The 27,928-nt window shown below is 41.7% G+C and overlaps 2 protein-coding genes across 9 annotated transcripts in view; one reads left to right on the plus strand and one right to left on the minus strand.

Annotated features, from left to right (window-relative positions):
- Positions 1-26,173, plus strand: part of DNAH11 (dynein axonemal heavy chain 11) — a 314,532-nt gene extending 288,359 nt beyond the window's left edge. Inside the window, exons 75-82 of the mRNA XM_072764523.1 lie at positions 4,568-4,759; positions 7,436-7,555; positions 16,693-16,935; positions 19,552-19,734; positions 19,815-19,930; positions 24,202-24,314; positions 24,744-24,884; positions 25,595-26,173. Of these exons, the coding sequence (XP_072620624.1) occupies positions 4,568-4,759; positions 7,436-7,555; positions 16,693-16,935; positions 19,552-19,734; positions 19,815-19,930; positions 24,202-24,314; positions 24,744-24,884; positions 25,595-25,842 (1,356 nt within the window). The 3' untranslated portion in view covers positions 25,843-26,173. The remainder of the gene's footprint in view (positions 1-4,567; positions 4,760-7,435; positions 7,556-16,692; positions 16,936-19,551; positions 19,735-19,814; positions 19,931-24,201; positions 24,315-24,743; positions 24,885-25,594) is intronic.
- Positions 25,507-27,928, minus strand: part of CDCA7L (cell division cycle associated 7 like) — a 51,347-nt gene continuing 48,925 nt past the window's right edge. For all 8 annotated transcript variants that reach the window (XM_072764529.1, XM_072764527.1, XM_072764528.1 and 5 more), the window contains 2 exons: positions 27,378-27,514; positions 25,507-26,618 (listed from right to left, as the gene is read on the minus strand). In XM_072764529.1, coding sequence (XP_072620630.1) covers positions 26,588-26,618; positions 27,378-27,514 — 168 coding nt within the window. In that variant the 3' untranslated portion in view covers positions 25,507-26,587. The remainder of the gene's footprint in view (positions 26,619-27,377; positions 27,515-27,928) is intronic.

Consider the following 27,928-nt stretch of genomic DNA (forward strand, 5'->3'; position numbering starts at 1 on the left):
GACAGAGGTGAAGATTCCCCAAAGCCTCTACATGAATCCCTCCTCATGTTCTACTTTATTCATGAAAGTAAGTATCAGTTCTTTTGACTATTATCTGGAAAGCCACTTAGATTAACTAAAGATTACAACTACCAGAAAGACTCAAGTACTTCCGGGGGAAGTATTTATCTAGTAGAAAGGATCCTCTGAAATATTAAGACTAAATTTGGTCATAAGTTGCAAAAGCAAAGTTAATCAAAGTTACTCACTTGATGAACTTCCTATCAAACCTATTACAGCCAAAACCAACCCAACAAAAACTCTAAAGGAAATCTAAAAATTGTAGACTAGTCTTGTGAATGTTTACCTGTCATTATGTTAGAAAATAAAATGTGGGTTTTATTCAGATGATGTAATTTAAGGGTATTAACCTGTACTCCCTGGTCATCTGTTGAGTAGGTCCCCAGCACTCTTTTATTGGTTAGAATTATGCTTGGCTACCTGTGAAAGAAGTATGAAACAACAGTAGCTTTAAAAAGGTTAAAAAGTATTTCTGCCACATGAGAATTGTGGAGGTATGTCATTCAGAGCTCAGTGTGTCACACAAAGTTGTCCTCAGTCTAGTTCTTTTACAGTTCATTGTTTCTGGGATGGGCTTGCCAGGGTCCCAGGTGGCAGCCCCCATATCCATGTTCCTGATAGTAGGATGAAAGAATGAACAAAGAAGGCGGCCATGAGCACATGTTTGCCTCTTTTTTAAAGATGCTTTCTGCAAGAGAATATATAATATTTCTCCTTTCATCTCACTGGTTATACACAGTCACATTGCATTACCTACCTGCACAAGAGGCTGGGAAAAGTCCATTTATCTTGGGCAGCCATATGGCCAGCTAAAAGTCAGCAACAAGACATTTTAGGACAGGCAGTTAGTGATCTGTATCACAGACTTCCCACTTTCCCAAGGCTGCTTGTATCATCCTGGGTGTTTTGTGTTGCTGCCACGGTCTTATGTAGCTGAAGCTTGTGACATAGACCAAGGGTAGTGAATGCCATTTACTTTGGGTACTTATTTGGGTTAGGTAAATGAGCTCCAGTTGCTTGTGTTGTCTGGGTACCGTCCTCAGATGAGAAAAGCACCCAAGGGATCTGTTCTCTTTGGGACAAATGGACTGTTCTCTTTGGGTGTTTTTGTTTTGCATGCTTTAATATTCAAATCAGTTAAATTTGCATTTTAAATCTTACCTCCAAATCAGAATTTACCTTTGAACTTTGATACATATGTTCATAATGAACAAGTTTAATATTAGTCCTTTATTTTCCTGAGCATTCCAGAATATTTATATAAATGCAATCATTAAGTGATCAAGATGTAAAGAAGCATTTCCTGTAGGGTCCTGCCTCCCTATGTGTTTTAGCTCAATAGCACCTACCTCTTGAAGATATCACAAGGGAGTACTATTTAGGTTGCTTTCATACCCAGATAATAACCACATTTTTAAAATAAAAACAGATTTTTTTCTTTTCTTTTCTCTCTCTCTCCTTTTTTTTTTTTTTTTTTTTTTTTTTTGACAGAGCACACACTAGCAGGGGCAGGTGAGGCGTAGAGAGAGAGAGGAAATCCCAAGCCGGCCTCATGCTCAGCGTGCAGCCCAACACAAGCCCCAATTCCATGACCCTGAAATCATGACCCCAGCCATAGTCAAAAGTTGGACACTTAACTGACTGAGCCACCCAGGCACCTTAGATTTCTTTTTCCTGTAAGATTTGTAGCAGAAACAATTGGTAGTTGTGCATATAAAACTGGCATCTGTGTGCATACAATACTGTTCTACAAGTGTGGATACCTGTTCTCTGTTCACAGTGCTATTCATGTGTTTTCTGATATTAATTTGCTCATCATTTGGTTTGTAAAAATACAAATTACCTGAAATGTAGAATGTCAGGTAGACTCATACTTTTTTCTAATTAGAAACACTTAATTTATATTTTTTTCTAGTGGCATTCATATTATCAGAGCATAATGAAATGGCATTGAGTTGCAATTTTTTTTTGAGAGAGAGGAGTAGGGCAGGGGAGGAGCAGAGGGAGAGAGAGAGAGAGAGAATCTTAAACAGGATCCCAGCTTAAGCAGTCTCCCACGCCCAGGACAGAGCCCAGTGGCAGGACTCAATTTCACAACCTAAGATTATGACCTGAGCTAAAATCAAAAGTCAGATGCTTAACCCACTGAGCCACCCAGATGCCTAAGTTATATATTTTTTAAGCACTGAGGATAAAACTAAATCGATTATATGAAACATTTATGGAATTAATGTACTTGGTTATTGTAGTACCTTGGTTTTCTGTGGACTATATGTTATTCAGGGAGGTGTTAGGTGACATGTTAGATGATAATTTTTTATTTTATTTTATTTATTTATTCATGAGAGACACACAGACAGAGAGAGGCAGAGACACAAGCAGAGGGAGAAGCAGGCTTCACGCAGGAAGCCTGATGTGGGACTCGATCCTGGGTCTCCAGGATCATGCCCTGGGCTGAAGGCGGCGCCAAACCGCTGAGCCACCTGGGCTGCCCTAGATCATAATTTCTAAATAAGTTTCTCCTAGAAATTCCTTACATTTAAAACTAACATATTTTTATATTCTTCAAGATTAATTATAGTTATATAGTTTCTATTTTCTTCTTTCATGAGCTTGTGTTTTATTTCATGTTAGTTGTAGAAATGTTATGTTTAATGATGGTGTATCTTCAGCCCTGCAAATTGCCTAGAAATGGCCTAGTGTTTTCAAATGACCTAGTGATTTAGTTGGGTCAGCACTAGGGATGGCCTGGTCAGTTTTAGAACTATATCTGCTAGTAATAACCCTGGATTCTGATGAAACTGATACAGAAAGAAACTAAAAAGCTTCTTCTAGGGATGCCTGGGTGGCTTAGCTGTTGAGCATCTGCCTTCAGCTCAGGGCATGATCTGAGTCCAGAATTGAGGCCTGCATCAGGCTCCCTGCATGGAGTTGGCTTCTCTCTCTGCCTGTGTTTTTGCCTCTCTCTCCCTCTCTCTCTCATGAATAAACAAATAAAATCTTTAAAAAAAACAAAAAACAAAAAAAAAACAAACCTTCTTCTAGTCTTAGAACAAGGCAAGTCTAGTCTTTGTTTAGACTTTTACTAGAAGTTGCCTGGGAGATCAGATCTGATCTCCCACCTGAAAGGTGGTAAATGGCCCAAGTTGTCCAATCCATTTTAAATATAGACTGGCTATAATATGGCCATTTTAAAGTACAAGACAGGGCAGCCCAGGTGGCTCAGTGGTTTAGTGCCACCTTCAGCCCAGGGCCTGATCCTGGAGACCCAGGATCAAGGCCCATGTCAGGCTCCCTGCATGGAGCCTGCTTCTCCCTCTGCCTGTGTCTCTGCCTCTCTCTCTCTCTCTCTCCCATGAATAAATAAATAAATAATCTTAAAAAAATAAATAAAGTACAAGACATAAAGTTTCAGCTTTGGCCTTATCTTCTACTGCCCAACATCAGTTAAAGTAGTCCTTGTTTGCCTCACAGAACTGCCAAATTTGAGAATAAAGTATTACTATCTTTAAGGCAAAGATTGGATAGCTGTTGTTCACCTTTTAATTTTATGGCTGTGGAAGGATTTATATCAGCATGCTAAGATTTAATTTTCCCTCTACAATTTCAAAAACGTGTTATAGATAGAGTGTATAAGCGTGTGTGTGTTCCAGTCTTCCATATGCCATTCTTTCTACCCAGCAGTGAATTCTACTTTAAGTTCATTGGAAGGAAACCATTTGTCAGGGTGACTGTATTTGCTCAGGTACACTACAAAATTAGTGATCCAAACAAGATGACTTCTCTCACCTGTAACTGGCAGCTCTGTTTCATGAGCTTAGCTACACACCCAAGCTGGTAGATGCTTCTGCTGGAACTCACTCATGGCTTCCATGGTTGTCTGGTCATCCTCATTTCTAGCCCACAGAAAAAGGAAAAGAGTGACAACCAGGGCAAGCAACGTCCTTTTAAGTAAATGACATGGGAATTGTACACATCACTTCTGTGCAAATTCCTTTGGCAAGAACTTGGTCATATGGCACATCTGGCTTCAAGAGAGGATGGGAAATCATTTTTTGATGGGTGGCCATGTGCCCCAGTAATCTGTATTACTATGAAACCAGAGGAAATGAAGGGCTGGGGTTAAGTAGTATTCTGCTAAGTTGATGAAACTAAGGTGGTGTCCTCTGGTCAGCTAGATTTTTCAAGGAGAATTTTGCAGGGGAAAATGATGTCAAGCAGTATTATCACTGCTTAGAATGAATCGTGTCATTGTCTAGTGAAGTTAGAAGCATTCAGTAAAATAACTAAAAAAAAGTCAAAGCATTCCTCTTAAATTAATAGTCTGGCAAACGCCAAATGGCCAGTCTCCCATTATGCTCTGATAGGATATACAGCCGTGCTTAAAACTGTCTGGCACCCCTACCTTCCATCTCCCTCAAGGTTTTATACAAGATCATCGAAAATTCAGACCCTTGCCCTTGGAAGCCATGCAGAAGGATAATCAAATATTTTCCTTTTCTCCCAGGATACACTTGAGGCATGCTCCAAGGAGCAGGAATTTAAAAGCATCCTCTTTTCTCTGTGCTACTTCCATGCTTGTGTCGCCGGGAGACTGAGGTTCGGCCCCCGGGGCTGGAGCCGCAGATATCCCTTCAGTCCTGGAGACCTCACCATTTGTGCCAATGTCCTCTACAACTACTTAGAGGCAAACCCTAACGTAAGTGCCAGTGGTCGGATAACCTCTTCCCAAGAGTGTACTGAATCTGTCAGTCTTTGGCTACTATCAAATGGACCGTAATTTCTCTTTCGAAGCTATTATTGAAATAGCTGACACTATATATGCATCTTCTGCCAAGTGTGAAAATAAACCAGATCAAAGGTTTTCCAGCAGTGGATGCTCGAACTTCATAAGATAGGTCAAACCAGTTCTACATCAGCAGCTTAGTGAAAAAAAAAATGTCCTTCATTATGTTAACAAAAACAGTGGTTTACATGTGCATATATGCCAGATTCATTAGGCAGGTAATGAAGCATTTGCACAAATGTAATTACATACAGCAATTCTGACAGTTCATAACACTGCATTAATAATCACTACAATTAGTTCTTATGATGGAAGCAATTTACAGCGCGTCACATGTATAAATAATGGTGCATTTCCTGCATATGTCATTATTATGTATTAAGGATGCCACCTTGTTGTGACTTTCTCAGTTATGTTCCCCTTGATTGGAAGTTAAAGGTAGATGAATGATTTTATTTCATAGCTAAAATGTGTTTTACAGATGGGAAGGGGAATGCTTCATCAAGAACATTTGTGTAAACTCTTATAAACCCAGTGATTGGATTTCAAAAAAGGAAGAACCATTTGTAAGAATTTTCTGGCTTCGTCCTCCAAAAGGAAACATTTCCCATTCAGTTAAATCTGTTAAAATTGAGATATATTTGTCAAAACCAGGTGTTATGCTCTGGGCTACATTTTCTATAAAGGGCCTTTAAAAATGACTCATCTGTGTTTCTATGTGTAAATGATTGCTTTATGTTCTTTCGGCGATCATTGTTACAATTTTCATGACCAAATAAGTCTCCTCAAGCTTCAAAGGTGATGTGACTGCTATCAGAATATGTACACTTAATATATATGGGTGTGTTCTCCTGAGGAACACATTTTGAGGAAGTTGTATCCAAAACAAATGGCGTTAGTATGGTATGTGATGATCAATATTCCATATCTACCATTTTTAAAATATACATTTGCTCATATTTTGATCTTGTAATAAATAATATTTTGTGTTGACCTTAACACATTTTGTTTATAATATTGCAGGCAAAATTGACTGTTGTAATAGTCTTGGGTAGAAAGTGAAATGGACCACTTAATTCTTTTATACAGGTGCTTCATAACTGTCCCCTGAGGCTGAGACAGGGAATATTACCCTATTCCAACTGAGTGTCATGTACAGCGTCGAGTTAGAAATGACGAGGAGAAATAAGGGAGCGGACTCCTGTTTCTCCCTGCCTCTCCCATCCTGAGACTTGGCAACCCCAGGTGGCCAAGTGAATCATGTCCTGCCCGCCGCCCCCACTGTTGTTCCAGGATCCACACAGCTTTCAGTTTTTCATGCCTCCTCCTCTCTCAGATGTCTAGACCCAAGCCATTCACCACACATAGTGAAGCGAGTTGCCAGGACTTGAGAGCTAGGTTATGAGCACAGAGTTGGGCGGTGCAGAATGCCCTTTTCAAGGAGGTAGATGTTAAAAACAAAGAGCAAGATGTGAGGGGAGAGAGTCAGTTATTGAGAAGGATAGATCTCCAGTTGATTAAAATCTCCAGGGAGCCACATATCAGGTGGTAGGATACATAGCAGGTATGAACAAAACATACCAGAGAAGTGAAATGGAGACCTCTTTGTTTCCCGTGCATTCCATGAGGACGACGTGGACGGTGCCCATGGGGTGGAACGGGGAGCATGCTACAGGCCAGGCTCTTCGCTCTTATTTCTCGCTCCCATCAGACGAGCTTGAAAGAAAGACCCATTTGAGGTTCATTTATTCAAATTCAAATAAACTTGTAACAAGTACGTTGGAACAGTTGAAGCAATTTTACTTGTTCTGTCAAATCATGCAACAAATGAAGGCTATAATTAAGTTTTTACTTGAACTGCTGGGAGGCAATCTACTGCCCCTGAGGGTATAAAGGTTCCTGTCTAGAAAGGCTTCATCACAAACTGGCATGTTTTGCAAACCCAGAGGAAGCTAAAGGGTAGCAGAGAGAGGCTTCAAGTCCTGCGAAGCCAAATAAAGAGGAGACACCGTTATATTTCTTGAATACTACATGGTACAGTCATTAGAACCCTTAGAATAGCCGCGTAGTAGGCCAGTCATGCCCTAACCCGAGCCCTCGAGTCAGTTGGTAGCAAGGAGACTGGTTTGCCTGGATTTTTGCAAGGGGATGGTTTCCTAAGTACATCCCAAATTCAGATGGTACAAGATTTTCTTTATTTGCCTAAATGAGATAATAAAACGTGGTATTGGATCATAAAAACAGGACCTAGCTCAAAGGCTCTGTGAACTAATACGTTTTCTTGATTTGGGGATGAGATTCTGAATTTATAAAGTCTCCCTACATATCATGTTCTAGGAATGATTGCTTTAAAATCTGCCTTAAATGTTCAGTGTTAGTGAATTTTCACTGAAGGTGTTTAAACAGACTGAATGTAATTCTATGTAAAAGCCTAGACGATTACTGAACCTCTTTTAAGCCCTCCTGTTGAGGGGATTTGGGGAGACACAGTGTTAGAGGAGCTTGGAGAGAGGCTTGTGCTGCTAACTGGCCTCTCTGAGGCAGATATACTGGGCCTGGAAATGAACATTTGTGTGATTTTTCTCCCAGGTCCCATGGGAAGATCTCCGTTACCTCTTTGGTGAGATCATGTATGGGGGCCACATCACAGATGATTGGGATCGCAAGCTGTGTCGGGTGTATTTGGAAGAATTCATGAATCCATCTCTGGTAAGACACTTAATAATTCATTTTACAGAGGAGAAAATCCTAGCAAGAATTTTTTTTTTAAGTTTTATTTATTTAATCTCCTCCCGACATGGGGCTTGAGCTCATAATCCCAAAATCAAGAGTCACATGCTTCTCCTACTGAGCCAGCCAGGCGCCCCTCTAGTAAGAATTATTTTAACTAATTCCACTATATAAATACTTCTGGCCCGCTGTCACAGAGGTTGGAAATTTGTTAGAATTGCAGTCTTTTTTTTTTAATTATTTATCTGAGAGAGAGAGAGAGAGAGAGAGAGCACGCTTGCATGTGTGCGTGTGAGTGGGGGAGGGGCAGAGAGAGAATCTTCAAGCACTCCCTGCTGAGCACAGATATCATCACCTGAGCTGAAATCAGGTGTCTGATGCTTAAACCTACTGAGCCACCCAGGTGCTCCAGAAATGCAGACTCTTGGGCCCCATCTCAGATCTATGAAGTCTGAAACTGTTTGAATAAGACCTCCTAGATTATTTTTGTGCATCATTCTCATGTTCTATGCCCAGATGAAGGACCCTCAGATAAACTGTCTGACTGGATCTTTGGAATAACCCTGGCAGGTATGCAGAACTGACACTGTTAACCACTTTTATAGAGAGAGACTGTGGCATGGCTTGCCCCAGGTCCATCAGTTACAATGGGCAAGAAGAGCTCCATCCAGAAGACAGGAATTAGATTTCAATTTGAGGGTTCTAAAATAAGTGAAATCTGTCACAGAAGCCATGGAATTCTAAATTTTGATCACTAACTCTTTAAGTATGTGCTCAAGAAACATGTGATGCGAGAACCCAGTCTTCCACCTGTGAGGAAAGGGTAGAGCACCGCCTGTACTGGAGTTGAGAGAGATTAAACTCCTTTTCCCATTTCTTATTTTAACAACCCTGTCGGCAAAGACCAAACAGCCGTTCAGTTTGTGACCAGGGCTGTATTTCTGACAAAAGTGCTCTCTGTCTCTGTTTTCCATATTGAAGTAGCTGAAAGTGGTGGCCACACTTCCTTCATGCTGCGTCTCTAAAGGCTGCCATGGCCATGGCCATTGCCTATTTCTTGGAAACATAAGGCACACTACACCACGCTATGTCTTTTCCCACTTGAACAAGATACCAACTCTGTTTAAAGTAGTGCTGTGTAACTTCTTTGACATTGGCTATAGCAAGTTCTTTCTAGATAGGTCTCCTGAGGCAAGGGAAATAAAAGCAAAAATAAACTATTGGGACTTCATTAAAATAAAATGTTTCTGCACAGGAAGGAAACAATACAACTAAAAGGCAGCTTATGGAATGGGAGAAAATATTTCCAAATGACATATCTGATTAAGGGTTAGTAGTAGCCAAAATATATAAAGAATTTATAAAACTCAACACTCAAAAAACAAATAATCCAATTCAAAATGGGCAGAAGACATGGACAGACATTTCTCCAAAGAAGACATACAGATGGCCAAGAGAGATATGAAAAGATCCTCAACATCTCTCATTATCAGGGAAACAAATCAAAACTACAATGAGTTACCACCTCACACCTGCCAGAAGGGCTAAAATCAGCAACACAAGAAACAGCAGGTGTTGGCAAGGATGTGGAGAAAGGGGAACCCTCCTATCCAGTTGGCAGGAATATAGACTGGTGGGTGCAGCCACTGTGGAAAATAGTATGAAGTTTCCTCAAAAAGTAAAAATAGAACTACCCTAAGAGGGGCATCTGAGTGGCTCATCAGTTAAGCATCTGACTTAGGCTCAAGTTGTGATCTCGAGGTTCTGTGATTGAGTCCCACATCAACCTCCCTGCTCGGTGGGGAGTCTGCTTCTCCCTCTGCCTCTGCCCCTGACCCCAGCTTATGCATGTGCACTCTTTCTCTCTCCAATAAACAAAATGTTTTAAAAAATGCCACCTTATGATCCAGCAATGGCACTACTAGGTATTTACCCAGAAAACACAAAAATACTATTTCTGAGAAATACATGCCCCCGGATGTTTATAGCAACATTATCTACAATAGCCTCATTATGGAAACAGCCCAAGTGTCCATTCAAATGGATGGAGAGGCAGTAACGATGTAACAATGGACTATTAGCCATAAAAAAAAGAATAAAGTCTTGCCAGGTGCAATAGCATGGATGGAGCAAGAGGGTATTATGCTAAACAAAGTCAGTCAGAGAAAGACAAATACCATATGATTTCATTTATATGTGAAATTTAACAAAACAAATGAACAAAGAAAAAAAAGGCAAACTAGGAAACAGACTCTTAACTACAGAGGATAAACTGATGGTTAAGTGGATGGGGGGTTGGGGGAAAGGTGATGGCGATTAAGAAATGCTCTTGTGATGAGGACTGGGTGTTGTGTGGAAGTGTTGAATCACTATATTGTAAACTTGAAACTAATATTACATGGTATGTTAACTGGAATTTAAATGAAAACTTAATAAATATGCAAAGGACTGCAAAAAAAAATAAAGTAGTGCTACATTTTTTAATGGTTTGAACACCTCCTGTTTATAATTTTTGAGAACTTCATCTTATTAAAGTATTACATCGTTTGATCATTTCCTTTAGTCTATTTTGAGAAATAATCCTGTCGTAGAAAATATGGTCTAGGGCAGCCCAGGTGGCTCAGCGGTTTAGCGCCACCTTCAGCCCGGGGTGTGATCCTGGAGTCCCTGGATCGAGTCCCGCCTCGGGCTCCCTGTGTGGAGCTTGCTTCTCCCTCTGCCTGTGTCTCTGCCTCTCTCTCTCCATGTCTCTCATGAACAAATAAATAAAATCTTTAAAAAAAAGAAAAGAAAATATGGTCTATTATAAGTAGTCTAATACAGAAAATTGAAGACAGATTTTTTTTTTACTACTTTTAATAATGTTAAACAATTTGGAGACAATGCCAAAAAAAAAAAAAAAAAAAACAAAACAAAAACAAAAAAAACTTTCCTGGCCTGTGACCATTATTTGTTTCCTTTGCCGTGAGACTCCTGGTCTTTCCTTAGTTCTAATGAGCAGGATTTCACAGGTCAGAAAGACACTTTCAATTTAATACAATTGGAAGTCACTCCTCAGAAGAGGTCTGGGAGCAGGTTACCATGGAGATGGGAAAGATAAACAGTGTCAGGCACGTGACCTTTACAGAGGCTGATTTCTCCAAATGATGGTGGAGGTCAAGGGGCAGAGTGAGAAGCTCATGCTGACGTTCCCTCTCTGGCTGTGGCCTGAGGATAGGGAGCCAATTACTGTTGCCAAACTAGACAGTCCATTAACCTTCCCAAGTCTGAACTCCCATTCAAATAGTTGGACAATAAATATAAATGATGAAACCAGAGGGGCAGCACTGGAGTGGGGGAGAACCCTTTAGAAATTTAGGTATCCACGCTCCCATGGAGACCTGCTGACGTTTTCGGCTCCAAATGCTCCGTTTGAAATCTTGCATCCTCACCAGACGGTGCCACCTTCTCAACAGAGGAAGTTAAAACACTTGCCGACTTGGTGTCAGATGCTGCAAAATCCCAGTTCTTCTGTTCTCTTGCAGATGTGTCCTACTCTTGCTGTTTATATTGGGAACTCCATCTAGCACTTGTGCATCTGCAGGACATCTCTTCACCACTTCTCACGTTGGTTAACTTGTTTAGAAATTAGGACCTCTGGTTGCAATGAAAGTTGTCATATATTAAAAACTCTTCTGGTAATAGAGAATAACAATCAGGAGGCTGGGCTTTAAATAAAAAACAATACTAGGGTTCAAATTCAGTTCTCCCTGTATATGCTTTGATTTTAGACACCTCCCCTGAACCTCCATTTCATCCTCTACAAAACAAGAATGGCCCATTTCGTGGGTATTTTTGTTAGGTTTAAACACTGGTACAGCACTAGACCAACATGCTTACTAAATGGAAGGTATTTTATTATGAAGTATAAATTTTCATGATCTATATTTCATACTTGACTAGATTTAATCTGTGATTATAACAGTGGAAACCATTTATTAAATACTTGCTAGGGGTCAGTACTACACAACTCATGTGTATTATTTCTTCTCTTCACCATCATCCTGCCAAGTAGGTACTAATACCCCATGTCATCAGAAAAGAAACCCCGATTGACAGAGGTCAAATAGTTGGTAAGTAGCTAAACCAGGATTTGAACTCAAAATCGGACTCTACAGACCACGGTCTCTGTGTATGGCACGCTGCATCGGCTGGAACGCTGATCTGATTGTAGTATTAGGGGCATGGGTCAGCAAACACTGACTCACGTCTGCACTGTGTGTGGTACGCGGCATGGGGTGCCGCCGTGCACAAAAGTGGGCAGCCCAGGAGCTCAGAGCTCTAGGTTCTCATTCGGCCACTCACTTGCTGTCCAGCTTTGAGCAAGACCTCCTTGTGCCTCATTTATTCATTTGTAAAATGAAGGTACTGTCTGGAAAATCACTCATGTACCTGTCAGCTCTCAAGACACCTTGATCATAAAATTAATGTTGAGTAATTTCTGAAAATCCCTCACGGCACTTTGGGGCCATGGCATATTTTACTCAGAAGGCCAAGGACAAATACACTTGTTCAGACCCACAGTGAACTAGGAGCTTCTTGTCAATAAGCGAGACCACTTGGAGAGGCAGCAGAGGAGATAGGTCTATTTATTATTAAATATCAGAAATAATAAATAAATATCAGATAAATATAAATAATATTTATAAATAAATAAATATAAATAAATATAAATAAATAATAAATAAATAAATATCAGAGATTATTAAATATCAGAAAACAAGATGTAAGAAGGACAGAGTCAGCAGAGTGGCAGGATGCTGGCTTTCCTGGTGTCTCTCATAATTGTGCCGGACAGTGATTTCTGCAAAAATGACTTCAAATCCTTGATGCTTTTTTCTCATACTGTGGAGGATCGTTCTCCTTGAGCGCAACACCATCAATTTTTTTTTTCAATAGCTTTACTGAGACAAGTTCAAATGGAAATTTACCAATTTCACTTGGACAATCCACAGGTCTTAAGTATATCCACAGCTACGCGGCCATCACCACAGTCCTAGATACCTCATCCCCCCACCCCCCAAAGAAACCCTGCATCCCTTAGGAGTCACTCATCATCCTCTTCCCTAGTCCCCAGCCCTAGGCAACTACTAACTGACTTTTTGTCTCTATGGATTCACCTATTCTGGAGATTTTATATAAATAGAATGATACAGGGACACCTGGGTCCCTGTGGTTGAGCATCTGTCTTCAGCCCAGGGTGTGACCCTGGAGTCCTGGGATCAAGTTCCTCGTTGGGCTCCCTGCATGGAGCCTGCTTCTCCCTCTGCCTGTGTCTCTGCCTCTCTGTGTCTCTCATGAATAAATAAATAAAATCTTAAAAAATAAAAAAAATAAGTAGAATGATACACTATGTGGCCTTCTATGTTTGCTACCTTTCACTTAACATGTTTTCAAGGTTCATCCATGCTATAGTATGTGTCAGTGCTTCCTTTTTATGGCCAAATAATATTCCATTGTATGGATACATTTTCTTTATTCATTCATCATTGTGTGGACATTTCCATTTCCCCCTTGGGTATATACATAAGAGTGAAATTGTTGGATCATATGGTATAACTCTATTTAACATTTTAAGGAACTGCCAAATTATAGTTCCAAAGTGGATGCACCATTTTATATCCCCACTAGCAATGTATCAGTTTCTACACTCTCTACGTTATTGCCAACACTCTTGTAATCCCATCCACTACTTTTTTTTTAAGCCATCCTGGTAGGCGTGAAGTGGTATCAGAGTGTGGTTTTGAGTGGCAATCCCCCTAAGACTAGCAATGTTGGGCATCTTTTTGTGCTTATTGGCAGTTCATTTATCATCTTTGGAGAAGGGTCTGTTTAGAAGTATTGATTCTTATTCTTTTAAGAGTAACAATAACCTCTTCAAATGATGTTTCCCAAAGGCAAGACAGGTGGTCAGTATGCAGATCGCTCTACTGTTCTGGGTCCATCAACAAGCAGCAGCTTTTCGTGAAAGCCTTGAGTGGAAAGGGATTCAGGCCAGGATTCACAGAGCTCCTGGAGTATGCTGAAATCTTTACAGTTTTCTTAAAGGAGAAAGAGAACACTTAAGAACCTATATGAACTCACTTTTCAAACTTTGCTTTTCTGACATCATAGTAGGAATTTACAGTGGAACATTCCTCAGGCAGTCTTTTTTTTTTTTTCATTCTAGGAAACCAAAATGTATTTGAAATAATCATGTCTTTTCCTAGGACACAAAAAAGATCCAAATGAATGTAAAAGACTACTCACTATGTGCCTAGCCGTTTGCATACGTGGTCCCTAAATTCCCACAGCCAGGATCATGAGGTAGCTATCAGGAGCACTGCTTCACTGATGAAACTGAAATTCAGAAAAACTGCCATTTCTTAAAGCCCCGAGCCACCAACCCATTCAGGGATGGGAACTGAACTACATCTGGCTGACTGTAAACCACAAGCCCTTGCCTTTCCTTCGTGGTTTTCTTTTGTGCTGCTCATTAACGAACATGTAAGAGGCACTCTTCATGCGTTTGTAAAGACAGCCTGACGGTCTCTCCATTTGCATGCCCACCAGCACTCCAGGAGTCTGCATTCAGACAGACTTCCAGGCTGCATGCATTTGAACATTTGTAAGTGGTTCCACTTTTTGGTCTGTTTCTTTGCTTGAAACTCTGTTTTTAACTTTGTCTTTAATTGAAAGACAATTTAACTGTGGCTCTTAATGTTTCTTTCAACAGTCTAGTGAGCACTTAAGGGAAGACCAAGTCCTTGTTTGCAGGGCACAAAGTTTGGTTTGTATATATGTAGTCTAACTTTTGCTTTCATTATTTGTATTTTGTGCCCTTATCTTTATTTTGGCTAATTTATCTCATTGACTACAACATGAGTTGAAGTCTCCCCCACAGTTTTGTTTCTGTCACCCGAACAGGTGAGATTGAAATTGGATTATTCCGGGGGCACCTGGGTGGCTCAGTTGGTTCAGCATCTGTCTTTGGCTCAGGTTATGATCCCTGGCCTGGGATCGAGCCCCTTGTCGGGCTCCCTGCTCAGTGGGGAATCTGCTTTTCCTTCTGCCCCTCCCCCTGCTTGTGCACTCGCACGCTCTCTCTCAAATAAATCTTTTTTAAAAAATGGATTATTCTGATTTATAAAAACAAAATGATAGAAAATGCGGATAAATGAGTGAAATGAACCAAGCTAATGGATACTGGTGGGGAAATGGGCCAAGTTCCTGCTTCTCATATTCATTGGTTCAGATTTCTTTTTCTCACAAAATGAAAGAGTAGATGGACTTGGAAATCTTCCTAGTCCAAAAGAGAAATGCTGACTCAAATATTTAAAATGCCTTTTGGAATTCACAGCCAGCCACTGAGCATTGTCTCTAAGGACACGGGCGCTCTAGGAAACCTGTGCCTAACGGGCCTGGGAAGAAACAAACAGCCAGTACTTGCAGATGAAATGGTTGTGTAAAAATCAATTCCTTTATCCCCATCAGACTGTGAGTTTCTTAAGAAATAAGGGTCCATGAACCTTTTACACTTCCAAGGCTTGTTAGGCCATACTAGGTGATGAGTACATAGTATCAAGTAAGAATTTGTGAATACTTTGTCTCTGGGTGAGAGTGAGGGCACCAGATGGCATAACATACACAATTATAGAGGGAAACCCCAGTTTCAGAAAATGATTAATAAAATCTAGGCATAAAAGAGCTCATTAGGTAAGTGTTTTTAAAAGTATCCCACTGGAAAAAAAAAAAGTATCTCACTGTACATTGAAGCATATGTAGACAATCTATAGCCAGAGAAACAGGGAAAATGAAAACAGAGGTGGTTATGGCCCCTGGGAATTAAAAACAAATTAGGAAAAAAATCTGAGATTATGCTGAGTGAACTGGAAAATTTTAAGCACTTGACTGTGTTTATAAGAACTACCTTCGGGGATCCCTGGGTGGCTCAGTGGTTTGGCGCCTGCCTTTGGCCCAGGGCGCGATCCTGGAGACCCGGGATCGAATCCCACGTCGGGCTCCCGGTGCATGGAGCCTGCTTCTCCCTCTGCCTGTGTCTCTGCCTCTCTCTCTCTCTCTCTCTCTCTCTGACTATCTAAGAGAGAGAGAGAGAGAGAGAGAGAGAGAGAGAAAGAAAGAAAGAAAGAAAGAAAGAAAGAAAGAAAGAAAGGAAGAAAGAAGAAAGAACTACCTTCACACACTGAGATTTGGTATTGCTACTCACATTGCCTTTGTTAAGAACCTTCATCCACATGGAATGTCTACCCTCTACTCCAACCTTAATGAAGTAGATGGGCATGATAAATGCCTTTTTCTGGCCTTTCATTCATTAGGCACTTGTGTATTGAGCACCAGGATGTGCTAACAATACTGGATCTTGAGATGAGCAACAAGGACTCTGCCCCAAGTAGCTCAAAGGGTCTATGGATCTTGAAATGAGCAACAAGAACTATGCCCTGAGTAGCTCAAAGGTGACATAGCACTGATCTCTCTGTGTATATGGCCCTATAAAATGTTACATACAGACTTATTTTTCCATATATGTACATAGAACTCTGGTTATAAAATTCATATGTATCATATATAAAATTGAGCAATATTGTGGAAAGTCTCTACATTAGGAAAGCTGAGCCTACTGAAGCTGAGTCTACTAAAGTGAGTTCAGAATTAAGATTTAAACATCTTGCCTGGGGAAGTTAGAGTCCCATCTTCTCTCTGCAAAATGTTTGCAGTTTGGGACAATGACTTGGAGCATGTGATGGATGACCGATACGCAGGAGATGGTTCAGCACCCAGTCATTCCTTTGTGGGCATGTATCACGTTGCTCCGAGAAAACTGCAGACTTGGTTTTCTTGGAGCAAGGATTTGCGTGCATTCCTTGGACTCCTCCCCAGAGGTCAGCCTGGTGCCACACACAGAACAAAATGATTGATTACAGAAGCCTCATGAAATATTTTAGGGAGCCTGCGACCCATCTGGCATTGCACAGGACATTCTTACTGAGTGTTCTCAAAATGTCTTAATGTCTTAGGGTGTGAAGATTCATATCCATTTAGACTTCCGAGTAACTGACTTTTTTCCTTTGTGGTTGAAGATTGAAGATGAACTTATGCTGGCACCAGGATTTGCAGCCCCACCTAACCTAGATTATTCAGGCTACCATCAGTATGTAGAGGAGAAGCTTCCTCCAGAAAGCCCAGCACTGTATGGCCTCCACCCAAATGCTGAAATAGAATTCCTGACAATGATGTCCAACACTCTCTTCAGAACTTTGCTAGAGCTGCAGCCCAGGAATGCACTCACCCATGAGGAGCTGGGGCAGTCCACAGAAGAAAAGGTAGAGGATCTTTCTTTTCTGTTGAGCTGTAACATTTTTGTACAGTGAAGGGTACTAATCTTAAGTGTACAACTCGATAGATGTTTCTCCTTCCATATACCCATGTAATCATCACTCAAATAAAAATACTTAATTTCCAACACTCAGTCAGTATATCCCTCCCTCTGCTGGCCAAACATTACTACTCTAACCTTGATCACCACAGATTAGGCTTGCCCGTGTTTGAACACCAGATGGATGCATTCATACCTTATGTACTGATTTCCATCTAGCTCTTTTCACTCTCTGTTACACTTGTGAGATCCACCCATGTTCTTGCATGGACCAGGGATTCATTTAGTTTAGTATTCTTTTGTTTGAATATATATAGTTCTTTATTCAGTCTGTAGTAGAGGGACGTTTGGGTTATTTCTAGTTCTTTCCTATTTTGACTTATCATAGCCACGAACATTCTTGTAGTCTTTTGTCAGCTGGCACTGGCAACTCCACAAGGTGTCCGTTCATTCTGCTCACCCCTCTTTGCTCAGAAGTGAAATTGCTGAATCATGCACTGTAATGCGTAGCTTCAGTAGATACTCCCAAGCAGTTTTCACAAGTGTTTGTACCACTTACACTCCCACCAGCAGTGTGCAAGTTTCACCCATTCTCTGTCCTTGAGGTTTTGTTAAGGTTAACATTTCATTGTGGTTTTAATTTCACATTCCTTAGTCAAGGAGTGATGTTGAGCATCTTTTCATTTGATCTTGGCCATCTGGCTATAATCTTATGTGAAATGCCTGTTCCAGTTGCTTGCCCATTTTTTAAATTGAGTTGTCAGGTTTTCTTCCAGGTTTGTTAAGGACCCTTTATTCTAAACATGCACCCTTTGTCAGATAGATGTATTGCAAACATCTCCAAATCTGTGACTTGCCCTTCTCTGTCTTTGGCTCTGTCATTTTGTTACAGTGTCTTTCTTACATTATCTTGGGAGACTGGCATTATTTTTTTTTCCTCTTGGCATTATTCTTTTGAAGGTATGTATTGCCCTAAAATGATGATGAGAAATGGACATCAAATGCTGGTTTTTTTACATTTAGATTAAAACCTCATTTCTCAGTAATTTAAAACCTTAATAGTTTATCCCCCCACCCCCAGATAAATTAGCCCTTATTTCCCCTCACAATTTAATCAGGATTTGACTGACACAGATTCAGGTTGTTGGAACACACTAAGCATCAAATTTAACTGCATTGAGGTCTGAGGAATTTACTACATTATTTCTTGAAATGTGGCCATTTGTTGAGGCCCTTGGTTGACATGTAAGGGCTTTAGAATTTGTTGTGAGTGTTTTATCCTATATATTAACACCTTCCTTGTTATGAATGTTAGACCTTTTTTTTTTTTTTTAAGCAAAGATGAAAAAGGAAACATTCATCCATTTGGGAAAGGCTATATAGTATCAATAGAAACAGAAAGATGGATGAAGTCTTTGTTTCATGTTGGGCTTCAATCTTTCCAACAAAGAAGCTGACCATTAAACCAAAAACTGCAAAGCCAATGAGCTTTAGATGCCTCAACACCCCAAATAGACAAACAGCAGCGACTCTATTAGTTGTTTACTATATCCTGGGCACTAAAGAACGTGCTTTACAGATAAGCCATCTAATTAATCTAATATCAGGATCCCTATTCCAGGATTAATTAATGGTGACTTGCCAGACAGCTACAAAGGGCCAGTGAAGGAAACCAAACTCCAGGTGAAAGAATGGCTTTTGGAATCAGCTAACTTGCCTACCACACTGTGCTTCATATTTTCTACCGCTGCTGCAGATGAGTTTTTTAAGGTTCCAGGACCTGAAAAATAACCTGCCAACATGCTAAAGCACTTTAGGATTAAGATACCAGAAGCACAGGCAGTAATCCAAAAAATCAAGGAAAGAAGGAAAGCTGCCTAAGGTGGAAAACAGGCAATGCTCTTCAATCTTTTGTCCATTTTAGGTACTTATTGGTTTTCCCCAGCTCAGCAAAAAGGACAAAAAATACACACATTGAAGTATTACATACATTCTGAACATCTTTAATGTATAAATTTTTTATTTCTTCAAAGCAATAATTAAAAGAAGACAGAGGCTTCCTTGCTGTTAAAAATGCTGATCCAAATTGCTCCCAAAACTTTAGGCTATGTCAGTTGGGAAGGCAATATCATAGATTCACCAGAATTAGCTCAAGCCTAAAGGGCATTTTTGCTTCGTGTGACTTTTCAAATTTTTATTTAATACCTAAATGTCAGGATCTTACTTCCTCTTTCTGTATCTTTACGTACAAGTGAAATGTAGTTGATGACGTTCTTCTATTCCCTAACTGCTAACAGTGAATAAACTGCAAACGAATAGTAGCTCCTCCCTGATGGGACCCAAAGAAGGGGAAGGGGCTGCATTGATGCAGAGGTCCTTGAGCTAGTCCGCAGCACCTCTCTGCCCATCTTCAGGGAGTAGTGGGTATCTTTTAAGTGCATTAGCAAGCACCTTGGGGAATTGTAGAATATATGCTGGGACTTTGAAAAGTCAAGGACATTAGTCCCTGTGACTAAAAATGAAATACAAAGGAGCTAAATCTTATATGTGTTAATGATTTAAGGTTAAGAATGTCTCGGATGACATTTTGGAGAAACTCCCAGAAGAGTTCAACATGGTGGAGATAATGCAAAAAAACTCAAACAGAAGCCCCTATGTTCTTGTTTGCTTCCAAGAATGTGAAAGGATGAATATTCTCCTTCGGGAAATCCGTTCGTCACTTCAACAATTAGACCTTGGTTGGAAGGTAAGTTTAAAAAGGGATCCTAGAGTGGGTTTTACCACATTGGAGGATAGTCACTATGTGGCCTCTCTTCTCCATGCAAGGGGGAGCTGATGTTATCTCCTGAGATGGAAGCCCAGCAGTCCCAGCTGAGTTACGACACAGTCCCAGACAACTGGAGCAAAGTGGCTTATCCATCTACTTACGGCCTGGCCCAGTGGTAAGCTGCCCCCTTCCTGCTCCCACTGGCCTTTGTCCACCTGGGTGCTGGTTCAGTGTTATTACTATTATGTCAGAACAACTATGAAGATTGTATTCTGGAAGTATACTTGGCCTGTAATTGTACAGAGTACCACCAGTTTCACTTGATTTTTAGTGTGCTTTCAACACAAAAATCAGTGAAAAGTCAAAGTCAAAGCAAGATTCAAATTCCACCCCTTACTATACTATTTGATCTAGGACAAAATACTTGATCTTCCTAATTTCTCAGTTTATCACCTGGAAACCGTAGGTAATAAAATTCCGTCGTTATTTAAATGGCCATGGGAGGCAACTTGAGTTTGCTTTCATGTCACTTCATATGCTTACTTTCGAAGCTAATGATTACTGATGCCAACTCATAGCTAACTTTTAAAAGGTTATACAGTAAAACTGACTGCTTTAGTGTGTGGACTTGAGTGCATAAAGGTGTTCCAAAGCCAGGGATGGAGATTCTCTCTATTCCTGTCTCCTCGTACAGAAATTTTTTATCCTTGCTTTCCTGTCCTTTTTTCCATGAACCAGAATGCTACTCTGAGCCTTAAACTGGAAGGCTCCATCAGAATTCCAGATGAGGGGCACCTGGCTGGTGCAGTTGTAGAGCATGTGACTCTTGATCTCAGGATGTTGAGTTCGAGGCCCATGTTGGGTGTAGAAATTGCTTTCAAAAATAAACTCTTACAAAGAATTTCCAATGACTGTACCTTCGAACTGCCCCCCAGGCAGCCAGGTGTTGGCTGTGTGGGATGTGTACAAACCTAATAATGGAAGTTGTAATGTGGAAGGGATGCAGATGGCAGCAAATAACCATGGCAGGGAAGAGTGGGTTGAGCTACTCGCTGGATTTCTGTGAATGCTATGGATGTCCAACACCAGATTTTATTATTTCCTATCAAAAATATTCATATTACACCTAAATTTTATGGTAATGGTAACGTTGGAGTCACTTCCACCATCTTCTTTTGTGCCTTCTAACTTGTGAATTTTTCTTCTTTTATTCCAATATTTTCTGGCTTCTGTCAGTCTAATAGTTTTCTTTTGCCTTTTTAAAAGTAGGCTCCATGCCCACGTGGGGCAGGCTTGAACTCATGACTTTGAGATCAAGACCCACACAAATATCAAGTCAGATGCCCAACTGAGCCACCCAGGCACCCCTGATAGTTTTCTTTATTCCATGTTCATCCCTGTATATTTCCTATTATTTTTGTGGAGACACTTTTCATTGTAATTTATACTTTATTTTTCTAACACAACGTAAAGTCAGCACTTTAACATCCCTCTGAACGTCTGCTTCCTCTGGTCTGCCATTGTAATTCAACCTTATTTTAGACAATAGTATTTTTGTTTTGTTTATAGACCATAATTATTTTTGGTTTAACTACATATATTGATTTATCCGCTCATTGTTACTTTTTATATCTCATTCTGGGCTCCTTTGTTCTGAGCCCTGTTATCTTTTTGCTAAAGGATAAAATATACAACTTTTCATGTACATGACGTGGAGTAAACAGCATTCTGTGTGTCTGAACTTTCTTCACTGCACTCTTGCTCAGTGGTTCACCTATGTATACAATTCTAGGGTAAGAGAGCTTTTCTCTTGGCCCTGAGATTTGGTAACTCCATTGTTTTCTGGCATTAGAGCTGATGAGACTGTTCTTAAATGTACTTGTCATCCCTTCACAACTAATCTTTCTTTGGGACATTTTTAAGGTATTTCTCTTCACTCTTAATGTTCTGCAATTTTCCTATTGCATTTAGGTGTGGACTTTTTTTTTTTTTAAGATTTTATTTATTCATGAGAGAGAGAGGAAGAGACACAGGCAGAGGGAGAAGCAGGCTCCATGCAGGGAGCCTGATGCAGGACCCGATCCCAGGACTCCGGGATTAACGCCTTGGGCTGAAGGCGGCGCTAAACCGCTGAGCCACCCGGGCTGTCCTGAGGTGTGGACTTTTAAAACAGTCCTTGGGACCGTGTGCAGTTATAAATGTGTAAGTCTGTTGGTTCTACTCCAGAAAATTCTTAGCCCTTATTTCTCCAAATACTGCCTTCCCCCATTGTCTTCACTGTATTTATGTACCTGAAATCTCTTATCAGTCTATATCTTTCTCTGCTGTATCCTATGTTGATTTCATCAGTATTGGAGGGAACTTCATTAGGTCTTCGATTGTTGCTGGTTTACTGTGCTTGCCCTTGATTTTTGGACAATGGGAAGTTTTAAAAGTCAGTTTTCAAATCCAAGTTCTTTATATTGGGGGGGGGGCAGAGGGGGAGCCAGACTTGGTTTTATAAATTCCTGTTTTTACAACTATTATTGCAGTTTCTTGGGAGTTTAAACATATTAAAGTCTTTTGTCCAGATTCCTCTTATTCTTGTCTACAGGGTTATCAACCTTCTTGTTCATTGGGTTTGCTGCCAGTTTTTTATGCCATATAATCAGTTGTCTTTATAGTCAAAATGACAAGCTGGCTGGTTATTTAAAAAAAAAAAATTAACCCATTGTTGGAGGCTTTGTAGGCAGCATTATCTGATCAAATGCTGCTGTGGAGGGGTCTGCAGCTAACTTTTAGAAAGGAAAGAAAAAAACTTCATGTTTATTCTATCTGTGCAGAGGAGTCTGTCTTTAGTTTATATTAAGATATATGCTAGCACTATTTGTGGTCAATTTTTCTTGAAACCGGCTATGTCCCTGATTTTAGAGTCAAATTTGTAATTGAAGAAAACTCAAATTTCCTAGAATTGTGTTCACCTTTTTTTCCATTTCATTTTAAAATACTTTTCTTAAAAAAAAAAAAAAAAACTTTTACTTTGAGATCTTCCTACTTAGTGTCCTTTTTTACCTCATCACTTCCAAACCATAATCCCAATGTATTTATACAGCAATCACTTTTTTTTTTTTTTAAGATTTGTTCATGAGACACAGAGAAGCAGAGACATAGGCAGAGGGAGAGAAGCAGGCTCCCTGTCCCTGTGGGAAGCCTGATGAGGGGGGACTCGATCCCAGGACCACGACCTGAGCTGAAGGCAGACGCTCAACCCCTGAACCACCACAGCGTTCCTAGCAATTTTTTAAAAACCTGCTGCAGGGGCACCTGGGTGGCTCAGTCGGTTAGGTGCCTCCCTTCAGCTCAGGTCATGATTCCGGGGTCCTGGAACCGAGCCCCACGACAGGCTCCCTGCTCAGCAGGCAGCCTGCTTCTCTCCCTTTCCTCCCTGCTCATGCTCTCTCCTTCTCCCTAATAAATAAAATCTTAAAAAAAAAAAGTTGCATACTGGCTATAATGTATATTCTCATGGCAACAATTTTAGATAAAAAGTCTTTTCCTCTCCTTGCTTTTCCTGGTCTTCACTTTACCTATCTTCAAGTATGTTTTCCCTAAACCAGCTATTTGAAAGAATATAACTGGGGCAGGATAAGGGCCATGTTCTAAGACAGCAGGAACTTCCCTCATGGTGACCTATCCCCCCTACTGCTTCTGTAATCCAAACCAGGTCCCAGAACACTTCAGAGCTAGCCTGTGTGGCTCTCCCCTCTGGAGAACTGCCTGCTGGCTCTGATCTTCGGGCCTGTCCTCCACCTCCTACCCCTGCTCCATCTTCCCACTCTTTCTGGCAGCCCTCAATTCTACATTTCAAGGGTTATCATTTCTGATTTTATCAAAGAGGTTCATCTCCTTGTAGCCTCTGGGAGTTGGCTTCCCCTCTTGCAAAACTGTTGTGCTGATGAGTTCAGAACTTGGGTAAAAACAGCACTTTCTCAAAAGCAGGCATGCCCAGGCTGGGAGGTGCTGTATCTCTTCATTACCTTTCTCTCCCCATACCCCCCTCCAGTGACCATGTACATGGGAAGACCATGGTCGCAGCTGCACCACCCCTGCCTTCCCCGGCACCCCTCCTTTCCCCTCCCCTCCCCATCCTCACTCAGCACTGGAGCCTGTCAGCTGGATCATACACAGATCACCTGTATGTGATCACCAACCAGCACTAGGGAGTATCTAAGAATCGCTGAATTAAGTAGAGATGAATTTTCCACATTCCTGTGTTTCTTGTCCCTGATAGGAACAAGGTCCCTGTTCCTTTTTTCAACAGGGAAAAAAAAAAAATCTAATGTTAAAGGGACAGTGTTCTGTAAGATTTTTGTGGTTATCAGTTCCCTAAGTCTACCTCCTCTTATAGGAAAACTCCTCTATTACTAAAAAGCACGTTTTTGTCTCTCCCTACCTTCTGTTGATCAGGTTTAATGACCTCCTTCTGCGATGCCGGGAACTCGAAACATGGACACATGATCTTGCCCTCCCGGCTGTGGTGTGGCTTTCTGGCTTCTTCAACCCTCAGTCCTTCCTAACAGGTAAGGGCTGCTGGCCCCCTCCTCGCCTGCCCTGCTCCCCAGCACACAGGTCGTGGCCAGTACAGAAGGGGAGAATAGAGGAAGTCCCATTCCAGGCACGACAGCCACGTGAGGTGGCATGTAGTTCACTCTCCACCCAGGGCCACGTGGCCCCTCCCCCAGTGGCCCCCCTCTGCCTCAACAGTGCAAAAGCAGACACCAGGTGACCTAATGGGCATAGCTGTTCCAGTCAAACTCCTTTTACAAGAGCAGGGAGGGGGTCCTGCAGGCCTGAGCTGGCCACAGTCTAATGGAGACATGTGCAGATGCCCACAAACTGGAACCACACTGTGGGACCAGAGCAGGCCCGGCTAGACAGCCAGCTTCCTACCAGCTGCTGCAAACCTTTGTACCACCTTCATCCTATTCCTAATCCTTCTCCTCCCACAGCAATCATGCAGACCATGGCTCGAAAAAATGAATGGCCACTGGATAAAATGTGCCTGACTGTTGATGTAACCAAAAAAACAAAGGAAGATTATGGCCATCCTCCACGGGAAGGGGCTTATCTCCACGGGTTCCTCCTGGAAGGTAAGATACCATGAGAAGCACATGTACAGGTTATTAAAGACCTTTCTTAAGTTCGGGTAGGTATGTGCCCTTTGTTTACTCGTCAGTGTTTACTTACATCTAGTGGTTATTTGCCTTGTTTCCAGTTTCAAAAAACTGTATCCCAGGCTGTGATCAACATCAGTCAAATTTCAAGGCATTTAGGGTAATGGCTGTCACTTCAACCTGCATCTATATCTAATGTTAATTACCCTGTGGTATTAAGACCTACGCTGAATTTATTCAAAATCTTATTAAAAACTGTAACTTCATTGCTATTTTACTCTAAAACTTCTGTAAGTCATTAACAGTGAATCTCCAAGGGCGGGGGTTAGGAGAGAATGTACTGGATTAGAGACTACTTCTACAGCTGAAGAAGTCAGAGTCCCATTATTTTTTTAAGGGAGGACAAATGCATTTGCTTCATTGTGCCCGGAGTCTTACACCTTTTGAATTCAAATTAGTTGATTTCTCAAAGGAAAGTTTAGGTGTAGAGCAGTGAGCTCTGCCTCCAGCATTTCTATGGCACCTGGGGAGCAGCTGTCTTAACCTCCCGTAAGGGTAAGAAAGCCCCTGACAAGCAGTAACGTGACAAAACCAAACATTTCAAAACCAAACATTTATTGCCTCCAACAGTTAGAGGAGCAGCACCAACATGCCACACTATTGCAACCCTTGTGTTTTTGCCATAGGTGCCAGATGGGACACACAGTCAGGAACCATTGCTGAAGCCTGCCTCAAGGAGGTCACCTCTGTGATGCCAGTCATCTTTGCAAAAGCCATACCCGTGGACAGACAAGAAACCAAACACACATATGAATGTCCTGTGTATAAAACCAAAATGAGGGGCTCTAATTATGTGTGGACCTTCAGGTTGAAGAGCCAAGACAAGACAGCCAAATGGGTCCTGGCAGGTGTGGCTCTGCTTCTAGAAGCATGAAATGGCCCCTCCAGCCTCAGCCAGAACAGTGAGGATTTTAACTGGCATCTGCGCACATTAATTTGTTCTACTGAAAGCCCTAAAACATCCTCCCACTTATGTAACATTTGCATTAAACACTAAAGTCTCCCCATCAGTTAAGCAGGATTTTAGTTCTTGCAGACATTAAAATCTTTTTAAATTAAAAATTAAATCTTGAAGCCGCTGACCTCAGGCAGCAGGTGAATCCTGAATGAAGGGGCAGTGCTCCAAGGCCTCCAGTGTCGGGAACGGGACAGTCCACTTTGTGTTCATTCAAGTTTTAATAAAAATAAAACTCTAGTACTCTCAAGATCTATGATTAATTGCACTTCGTAATTTAGCAGAACATTCTTTAACAAATTCCAATGGCCCAGAGAACTGTGGTCACTGACTGGGAACTAAAGATCAAGGCCACATAGATATACAGTGTCTTCTCTGGAACTTACCTGCACTTTAACTCCACCCCATTTAAACTTTTTCATCGTATGCAGATGCTTTTAAACAATTCAATATACATAGGGGCCTATGGCTACATGTATAGAGATTGCTCTGCTGTGCCATCTTCCTGAGAGATCTTTTTAAGTATATAAACAACCTTAAAAAAAATAGCATTTAGATCTACAAAATATCTGTATAAAAACACAACTGTAAAAAATCTTAGGCACAAGTGGTATGGCATGTCCTGCTGGCATATGCTGTACAGTGAGGTGGCTGGTTCTTTCTCCTAATTGTCTTCCACCAGCTGCTTCTGTAAACTGAGAACGAGAGGGGAGGGGGGCTTTAGTGTGATGAGGACGGAGGCAAAAAAAAAAAAAAAAGCTGCACTCTAGGTTCCCCACCTCCACGTGTGGAGTAAGGAGCCAAACCTGGATCCTCTGGTGCAAGGTCTGTCCCGACCCATCCCGCTTCAGTGAGCCAGACCCCAGGAGCCATGCGCCTCACTCCCGCATCCCACAACCGGGCCATGGAGTTCAGTGCTGTAGCCTCAGCCCCAGAAGCTCATCATGCGTCCTAAGAGCACAGTGCCCCAGCCTCTCTACTCAGCCTTCACAGGATCTTCTGCTTCCTGTTTCACACAATGAGGGGGAATATGGGAGGGGTAGTGCCAAGCAGAAAATGCTAGCAAAGGAGGGAATGTCCCAATAGGGAAGGTAACGGTCCTGAACTGCTCCCACATGAGCAGACACAGAATGGACAGCACTCCAGAGGGTTTTAGAAACATCTGCGGGGCCCTGGGTGGCTCTGTCAGTGAAGTGTCTGCCTACGGCTCAGATCATGATCTCGGGGTCCTGGGGTGGAGCCCTGCGTCCGGCTCCCTGCTCACTGGCTCCCTGCTCACTGGGGAGTTGGCTTCTCTCTCTCCCCTTCCCCCATCTCGTGCTTGTGCACTCTCTCTCTCAAATAAATCAGTAAAATCTTCTGCAACGTAGCAGCCACTCCCTGCCTCCAGGGTCTCCCTGCTGGGGCTGGGGCTGGGGCTGGCTCAAGGCCTCTTTCTGGTTTGTGAGACTTACCTCTCCAGGTACTCCTTCACGTTATTATAACCATAAAACTTGGCCAGGTGAATGAGGATACCCGTGGCACAGCGGCCGTCACGCTTCCGACAGTAACTGCAGTTGCAGATCCCACGGCAGGGAGGGCACATCCAATCCTGGAAGAGCAAGTTCCCCCGTGACCTCCGGGCCCCAACCTGGCTCCTGCAGCCTCTCCTCCAGCCTCGAGTCCCGTGTCCCTTCTAGTAGATGGCACAGGGTGACCCAGCGTGTCTCCTCCCTCCACGTTTCAAAGGCCCAGAAAGGCTGACCACCGGGGTCCCACATGTGCAGAAACCCAGAAAATTATAGACACTTGATCAAAATCTGTGGAGAATTTCTGGAATACAAAAGAACAATGAGGCTCTTCTACTTCCTAAGCCACTGAATATATATTCGTCCACAAACTGGGGTCAGTGTATTTACCCCCTGCTGTGAAAGAGGCCATACAGCGCAGGGGTCACCTAAGGACACAGGCTCTGGAGCCAGTCTGCCCAGGTTCAAGCGCATATATGGTAAGCATACTATTTTCT

Source organism: Vulpes vulpes, chromosome 7, assembly GCF_048418805.1.
Source record: "Vulpes vulpes isolate BD-2025 chromosome 7, VulVul3, whole genome shotgun sequence".
NCBI classification, from domain to species: Eukaryota; Metazoa; Chordata; class Mammalia; order Carnivora; family Canidae; genus Vulpes; species Vulpes vulpes.